General features: G+C 45.6%; 1 protein-coding gene across 1 annotated transcript; it reads right to left on the bottom strand.

Moving 5' to 3' along the window:
- Positions 1-685: 685 nt before the first annotated feature.
- On the bottom strand, positions 686-2665 carry LOC141270902 (uncharacterized). The gene is made up of 2 exons (XM_073681000.1): positions 2471-2665; positions 686-2069 (listed from the first exon to the last, which is right to left on the bottom strand). The coding sequence occupies exons 1-2, from the start codon at positions 2646-2648 to the stop codon at positions 697-699; spliced, it is 1551 nt and encodes a 516-aa protein (XP_073537101.1). The 5' UTR covers positions 2649-2665; the 3' UTR covers positions 686-696.
- Positions 2666-9130: the final 6465 nt, after the last annotated feature.

The following is a 9130-nucleotide window of genomic DNA, read 5'->3' as shown; positions in this document are numbered from 1 at the left end:
AGCGTCGGTCTGGTGCTGGATTCGAAATGGGTCCAGGACCTTCTGTGGTCTCCCATTTCAGTCCAGCTGGGGCTGATGCTGCTCAGCATCGCCATCAGCCCCAACACCTAGCTGGTCCGCGAGCACTGTTTGTCTCCCAGGTAGTTGTGCCTAGCAATGTTAAGCCTGGGTTGCAGAGGGAGACAGGGCTTGTGGAATCTAAGTCCAGGATTTGCCGCACTGAGCATGTCCGTGACCTGGCGGATCATGATTGGTGGGTTGGCACCCACCTGACCCGGTGACCTGGCACCGCCTGATTGGTCCACGGGTAACGTCACCAATGGCGCGTTGGTGGGCAGGGCTTAATCTTTAACACTAGGACTACTGGACTCGTGACCCCGCCTAGAACTACTGAAAGGAGTCATTTTGACTCCTTGCTTGTTTTCGTTTATTTTTAGAGTTTCATTTGTGGTTATTTATTAATAATTATATTTTTTGTAATGTATTATTATTGTGAGATCCAACAGTAATGCTTTTGATTGATTTTTTTCTGCTTTTCTTATTTTTCTACAGAAAATAACAATAATTATAATAGACGTTTTTCAAACATTTTTTTTTATTCAAGTGCACACATATAAACAACAACTGAAGAACAAAAAGCAGAGAAAATGTAGGTGGAGGAGCATAAAAATGAAAATATGGCGCAGAATTCACCTTCTAAACATTTGGTGTTTCGCATTTTAGGCATTGCCTTTGATTTATGGCAGTACATTGCCCACACAAAGACTTACCACAAGTCTTACAATTTCCGACAGATCTATTTTTCTTGCACTTTTCTTTGATCTGGCAAAATTTTGTTTGAACCATCACTTCTGAGCATGTAGAAACTTGGGACGTGGAACCCTTTTCCCTATCTGTGACATAAGGACCACTCAACTCTCTCACAAGCGTTTGCAAAAATGCCTTGCGTGACATTTTTTGGTGGGTAATCTCCTTGAATATTATCCATGCATTTATACCCGCAAAGTCTAAGGCATTTTCAAATGCATGAACAGGCCATCTCCTTGTGCATGTTCGTGTGGTATATTTTCGTGCCATCTGATCCACTACATCTACTCCATATTTTGTAAAATAATTATCGGTTGTAACATTGCGACCTTTTTTCAAAAACGGGTCCAATAACTTCATTACCACATGGTCAGCTAAACGGTCCTCAGCACGGCGTGTGTCATCTTTGCCTAGATAAGGGAAGCCATTTGCCAGATATTTGCTCCTCTTATCAACAGCTAGCCAATATTTGTGGCCATATTTATCTGGTTTGGAAGGCATGTACTGCGTGAATGGACACCTAGTTTTGCTTGGGAAAAGTTGCTCATCCACCGTTATGTATGGGCCAGGTTTGTAACACGCAATACAATTTTCAATAAACCTGTCCCACACAGTAGAAAATAGAGCAAACTTGTCCGTTTGCAGTCTCTCCGATCGAGTAGATTTCTCATCAAATCTGAGAAACCTCATAATTTCAACAAAGCGGTCCCTAGACATTGTCGCTTTGCAAAACGGTATTCCCCAGTCATTACACCAAATACTGCTAATCGAGTGACAGTTCGTGCCAGATATTCCACGAGCATAGAATATCGCAATGAATGCATCTAGCTCCTCATCAGATAGAGTAAACTGTAAATTATTGTTCCTGCATGCTTCTGCAAGCGTACAGTTCTTTATATGTGTCAATATATATGAATCAAAAAATAAACGCCATGCGCTCAAAGGACTATCGATAATGATATTTCTTCTGGCGTATCCTGTAGGGCCAAGTGCTTCTCGAAGAATATTTTGGCTGTCACGCCTACCAGGCAAGTGTTCTCCAATTTCAACAGGTTTCCATTGAATACCATCCGCTGAAACTAGTATTCCTTCAGATTCGCCTTCTCTGGTGTTTGTTGTTGCATTACCTTCGCCGCCATCGTTATCTGTTGTTCTTTCATTTCTGGGACGTTTTGCTGATTTTTTCTGTCCACGACCAGGAGGATGGTCACGAGGCAACATAACTGCATGAGCCCGATCCCCAGTTGATGTGCTTGGAATATCTGTAAAAAAGTTGATGAATATTTAGAATTTTTGTTTTGTAAGGGTCCGTGCACACTGGCTGGATTAGCGGCGGAATATCCGACCGGATATTCTCACCACAATCCGGCCCGTACCTGCCCGCTCAGGTACAGAGCGGAGTTTCATACCTGAAGCTCCGCTCCGAACCCCGGGCTGGAGCCGCTGTCTGGGACGGAGCCGTGCTCGCGCGTAAGCAAGCGCTGCTCTGTCCCTGACAGCGGCTCCAGCCCGGGGTTCGGAGCGGAGCTTCAGGCATGAGCGGGCAGGTACGGCCTGTATTGCAGCAAGAATATCCAGATGGCTATTCAGCCAGAATTCTGCTAGTGTGCACAGGCCCTAACTCAGTGTGTGGAAGAACAAATAAATACACATAACTACTTACCTTCTGGATTTGTTCCTTCTGAGTCTTCAGATTCACTTGATATGTTCTGAGGAATGAAATCTTCATCACTGTCAGAATCAAATACATGTTCCTGCAATTCGGATTCCGATTCATCCTCCGGTATGGATTGCAAAGTAGCCAGAATATCCTGAGGCTTTATCAAACGTCTTCTCTCCATATTCCTCACAAATTCCATAATTCTATATAGTTCCCTGCTGAAAAATAGAAATGAAATGAAAACTAAAAGAAATAATAACTGTTCTGCCACCTTCAAAAGTAGGTGGGCTGAATCAGTTGACAGACAGCTAAACTATTTCATAACAATTCATACCTGTATGAGTCTTCAGAGCTCGTATGTCTGCGTCTGTTCTCTTTGTCTCTTCAGCTGAACTGAAAGTAAAGTTACTATCCAGAATACTGTCTCCTGCTAGGACCTTAGAAAAACACCACCCTTCATTAGCATAAGATAAGAGCCTAGAGTAAACAAGCTATTTTGTTCAGCATTACACAGTAATACAAGCAGGTAAAACACAAGGAAAATGTGAAAAGTTGACATGTAAATTGAACTACATCTATATGAACATCAGGGTAAATAAGACAGAGTGAAAAAATTATGCACAAAACTTTATAGCAACATTTAGTGACAAAAGGACCTCAAAATATAGTAGGGAGTCAAAATGACTCCCTTCAGTAGTTCTTGGTAAATTTTGAAAAAAACGCGCAAATTTTTCACCAAAATTATTTATTCTCACAAAATCTTTTTTCACATCATATTTGAGGAAAAGTCACCGAGTTTCAAGCCGGAATTCTGAAAAATGTAGTCACAGAAGAGAAATAAAAAACGAAAGGAGTCAAAATGACTCCATCAGTAGTTCTAGTGTTAAAAGGCCCGCCCACAAACATGGCGACGCGCTCAGATCATTTGAGCTGGCTGTTTGTGGTGTGCACGCTTACTCTTGGGCTCCTCGTAGAGCCATAGCTTTAGTTAGGCAGGTTAGAAAAAGTCTGTTCCGCCTGTGAGCTATATAGAGCGGGTTTGCTCAGTCCGGTAGCGCGCCGGCTGAGTGCTCGAATACCCGGCGGGAATCACTCCCGCACGCTAGCGCCAACTCCTATAGCGTAACGCCTGTATAGAAGACAGGGCTACTGCTTCTCCTATGGTCACACGTCTCCCTGCGGATCTTGGAGATTGTGTGAACCGTTATACTAGCGCCAAACCCCATAGCGTAGCGCCTGTATCAAAGACAGGGCTACTGCTTCTCCCACGGTAGCACATCTCCCTGCGGTTCTTGGAGATTTTGCGAACCGTCTTACCCTTCTGTGTGCATTAACACAAAGGGCTAAGATAGTTGATAGGTGCATCGCCGGTCGCTCTCCCTCCGTGCTGTTAACGGAGATAGAGTGTACCGCTTTACCCGTTCCTGTGTGAAGAAACAAGGAAGGGTTTTACATTTAAGTTGTCGCTTGCCTTTCCACCCGGAAAGTGTTCGGCAGCAGTCCTCCAGGCTGCATCGCGGACCTCGGGGTCGGTTGCGTTCCATTAAAATAAAGTTGTCTGCAACCGCTCTCCTAACACACGCCCCTTGTACCTTGACTGACTTGTTTGTTAATGTATCTTTACTTGGTTATGCAATTCTACAGTTGTATTCTAGACATACTATCGCAAAGATTGTATGCCCTCAGGTGTGCTTCCATTTACGCATCTTGAACCCTGCTCGAAGCACAAACATTTCATTATTCCTTTAACCCCTTTACAACCCAACAACCCAAGGTGGTTTGCACGTTAATGACGAGGCCAATTTTTACAATTCTGACCACGGTCACTTTATGAGGTAATTACTCTGGAATGCTTCAACAGATCCCCCTGATTCTGAGATTGTTTTTTCGTGACATATTGTACTTCATGATAGTGGTAAAATGTCTTCGATATCACTTGCATCTATTTGTGAAAAAAATGGAAATTTGGCAAAAATTTTAAAAATTTCACAATTTTCAAACTTTGAATTTTCATACCCTTAAATCAGAGAGATATGTCACACAAAATAGTTACTAAATAACATTTCCCACATGTCTACTTTACATCAGCACAATTTTGGAACCAAATTTTTTTTTTGTTAGGGAGCTATAAGGGTTAAAAGTTGACCAGCGATTTCTCATTTTTACAACAAAATGTACAAAACCATTTTTTATAGGGACCACGTCACATTTGAAGTGACTTTGAGGGGCCTTTATGACAGAAAATACCCAAAAGTGACACCATTCTAAAAACTGCACCCCTCAAGGTGCTCAAAACCACATTCAAGAAGTTTATTAACCCTTCACGTGCTTCACACCAACTAATTGAACATGAAAGGAAAAAATTAACATTTAACTTTTTTTCACTAAAATTTTATTTTAGACTCCAAATTTTTTATTTTCACAAGGGTACCAGGAGAAATTGGACTGCAAAAGTTATTGTGCAATTTTTACTGAGTATGCTGATACCTGGGTGAAAGCAACTGTTTGGGCGCATGGCAGGGCTCGGAAGGGAAGGAGCGCCAATTGACGTTTTCACTGCAAAACTCGGTGGAATTGACAGGGAACCCCATGTCGCATTTGGAGAGCCCCTGATTTGCCTCAACAGTGCAAACCCCCCACAATTGACCCCATTTTGGAAACTAGACCCCTTAAGGAACTTATTTAGATGTGTGGTGAGCACTTTGAACCCCCAAGTGTTTTGCAAAAGTTTATGACGTAGAGTCAAAATAATTTTTTTTTCCACAAAAACGATCTTTTAGCTGCAATATTTTTATTTTCATGAGGGTACTAGGAGAAATTGGACACCAAAAGTTGTTGTGCAATTTCTCCTAAGTACGCTGATACCTCATATGTGGGGGAAAGCCATTGTTTGGGCGCATGGTAGGGCTCGGAAGGGAAGGAGCGCCATTTGACGTTTTCAATGCAAAACTCGCTGGAATTGACAGCGGACCCCCTGTCACGTTTGGAGAGCCCCTGATGTGCCTAAACAGCGGAAACCCCCCACAAGTGACCCCATTTTGGAAACTAGACCCCTCAGGGAACTAATTTAGATGTGTGGTGAGCACTTTGAACCCCCCCAAGTGTTTTGCAAAGGTTTATGAAGTAGAGCTATGAAAAAAAACAAACATTTTTTTTCCACAAAAACGATCTTTTAGCCGCAATATTTTTATTTTCACGAGAGTACTAGGAGAAATTGGACACCAAAAGTTGTTGTGGAAATGCCCAATAAGTGCCTTCTTTTTGGAAACTAGACACCCAATGAATTTATCTAGATATGTGGTGAGCCCATTGAACCCCCAGGTGCTTCACAGAAAATTATAATGTTGACTTGTGAAAATAAAAATAAAAACTTTTTTCTACAAAAATGCTAAAAAAAAATATTTTCACAAGTGTACCAGGAGAAATTGCACCCCATAAGTTGTTGTGCAATTTCTCCTGAGTACGCTGATACCCCATGTGTTGGAGAAAACTACTGTTTGGGCGCATGTCAGGGCTCGGAAGGGAAGGAGTGACGCTTTTGAATGCAGACTTTTTAACGGTCTGGGGGCGTCATGTCACGTTCTCAGAGCCCCTGATGTGCCTAAACAGTGGAAATGCCCAACAAGTGCCCCCTTTTTGGAAGTGATAGCTGATTTTTGAATTTTATAATGTAGTGTCATACGTCAGTTGTGTAGGACAACCTGACGAACACTACACAACTGACGTATGACAACCTGACGAACACTACATCAGCTGTGTAGTGTTCGTCAGGTAGTCATAAGTCAGAAATTAATTTAGTAGTCCATAGAAGTATGGTACCTTTTGAAGCAGTCTTTCAAGCACAGGCCAGGTTTGTCGGGGCAGGTGTCACATTGATAAGTGGTGTCCTTGGGTATTCCCCTTTTATAACACACTTGGCACCTCTTTTGTGACTTACCTTTTTTTCCGCTGTGAGGGATCTCCCCTGGGAAATGCTGGCCTGGTACAATTCGAGGTCCTTCAGTTCCGGAAGTACTGGGGCCCGCTCCATCACTGCTGCCAAATATTAGGGCTTTGATAACTGTCTCCTGGAAGTGAAGGTACGATTTAGAAGTCTGGCCAGCACATTGTGACAGAAGGAAAGCATTGTGCATTGCCATCTGTACGATGTGCATGGCCAGCTTCTTATACCATACCTTGGCCTTTCTCAAAGCACTGTATGGCTGGAGGACTTTATCAGAAAGATGAACTCCCCCAATGTACTTGTTGTACCCCACTACACAGTCTGGTTTGGCGACCTGTGTAGTGGAACCTCGTACAGTGCTGAGGGTGCTGCCATCACCATGTATGGTGGTCAAGAAAAGGACATCCCTCTTGTCCTTGACCAGCAGTAGGTGGTCGCTACATTGGGCTCTGCTCTCACCCCTTCTGAGCAGCTGCCCAATTAGCTTCTTTGGGAGGCCTCTCTGAGTTTTGCGGACAGTACAGCAGGCTGCGGTACATCGCGCAGAGAGGGACACTGGTATAAAAGTTATCCACGTACAGGTGATAACCTTTATCCAGCAGTAGGTGCACCAAGTCCCACACAATTTTCCAACTCACTCCCAGAATAGGGGGGCATTCAGGGGGTTCAATCCGGGAGTCCTTCCCTTCGTAAACTCTAAACTTGTGAGTGTACCCTGAGGTACTCTCACACAGTTTATACAGCTAGATTCCGTACCTGGCCCTCTTACTGGGCAGGTACTGCCGGAATCCAAGCCGCCCCTTAAAAGCGATTAAGGACTCATCCACACAGATGTCCCTTTGGAGCACGTACACTTCAGCAAACTTGTTGTTAAAGTGTTCGATGACCGGCCGAACTTTGAAAAGACCATCAAAGTTTGGGTCATCGCGTGCAGGAGACCTTGCATTATCTTGGTAATGCAAGAACTTGTGGATGGCCTGAAAACATCTCCGGATCATGACCATTCGGAACACTGGAGTGTTATACAAAACGTCAACACTCCAGTATTACCGAAGTTCTGGCTTCTTCAGGATCCCCATAAGAAGGACCAGGCCCCAAAACTGAGTCTACAGGAGACTAGTTAGAAAATGATGAAGAGGGGTTTTGTTCCAAAAATTGATGCGCGTATAAATTTTTTTGGCCCACCATGAGGTTTACAAAATCCTCAGAGAAAAAGATTTTGAAACAGTCTATTTCTGTGAGGCCGGTGGTGTCAAACTTGATTCCTGATTCCACCACAAAATCAGGAATCAGTGGCTCATAATTTTAGGGGGGCGAGGTCTATATGGGATCAGTAGTGGGGGGCACTGGATCATCTTCTCTCCTGCGACGACTGCGGGGCGGTCCAGCAGCACCTGAGGAGGAAGAGGAGGAAGAAGAGGAGGAAGACAAGCAGTAGGAAAAATAAAGAAATGTGGGATCCTCGCCCTCGCTGTCAGTGTCGGAGGCAAGAAAAGCGTAGGCCTCCTCCGCTGAATAGCGAGTTTGGGATGAGCGGGACATTTTTTGTTATGTATGTGGTGCGTGTGTGTCAGTACTTTAGAGTGTGTGTGTCAGTACTTTATTTAGAGTGTGTGTAAAAAGGAAATACTGTATGTGGTGCAAACAGCGAGCAAGAGTGTGGATTGGTGAACTATGTCACCGATCAACACTCGGCGGCTGCTGGATATGGATGTGTGGGGAGTGGGAAGAGGGGAATTGGGGTGGATGAGGGTAGATCAGAGATGGACTTACCAAAGTCTTCTCTGTTCTTCTTTCAGCAGCGGGACCGGAGCAGGAGACCGAGAGCCCGGAGCAGGAGACCAGAGCAGCAGATCGGTACTGGAGCTGGAGACCAGAACCGAGAGAATTAACAGGGACAATCAGGTGAGGGGGACTGGGGTGGGAAGGGGGGTAAAAAGACAGGGGAGTGGGGAATTGGGGTGGATGAGGAGGGGAGATCAGAGATGGACTTACCAAAGGGTCAGCAGGATTAGCAGCAGGACCAGAACAGAAGACCCAGACAGGAGCCAGAGCAGGAGACCGGGAACCCGGCGCTGGAGACCGGGAGCTGCGCTGGAGACCGGAAGCCCGGAGCAGGAGACCAGGAGCCCGGAGCAGGAGAACGGTACTGGAGCTGGAGACCAGAACAGAGAGAATTAACAGGGACACTGGGGTGAGGGGGATTGGGGTGTGAAGGGGGGTAAAAAGACGGGGGAGAGGGGGATTGGGGTGGATGAGCGGAGATCAGAGATGGACTTACCAAAGGATCAGCAGCAGGACTGGAACAGAAGACACAGACAGGAGCCAGAGCCCGGAGCAGCAGACCGGGAGCCCAGAGCAGGAGACTGGGACCCGGAGCACGAGACCGGGAGCCCGGCGCTGGAGACCGCACAAAAAAAAATGGCGGGAAGGAGGGTAAAAAGAGGGGGGATTGGGGTGGATGAGGGGAGATCAGAGATGGACTTACCAAAGGGTCAGCAGGATCAGGGAGCCCGGAGCAGACCAGGAGCCCGGAGCAGGAGACCAGGGGCAGGGACCAGTAGACCGGTACTGGAGCTGGAGACCAGAACCGAGAGAATTAACAGGGACACTGGGACCCAGAGCAGGAGACCGGGAGCCCGGCGCTGGAGACCTGGAGCCCGGTGCTAGAGACCTGGAGCCCGGCGCTGGAGACTGGGAACCTGGCGCTGGAGACCGCT

The sequence above is a fragment of the Phyllobates terribilis genome, unplaced genomic scaffold (genome assembly GCF_046119375.1).
Source record: "Phyllobates terribilis strain yellow unplaced genomic scaffold, ASM4611937v1 Scaffold_5__5_contigs__length_657084704, whole genome shotgun sequence".
Classification (NCBI taxonomy): domain Eukaryota; kingdom Metazoa; phylum Chordata; class Amphibia; order Anura; family Dendrobatidae; genus Phyllobates; species Phyllobates terribilis.
The sequence above is the reverse complement of the archived record's forward strand: the minus strand, read 5'-3'. Positions and strand labels throughout refer to the sequence as shown.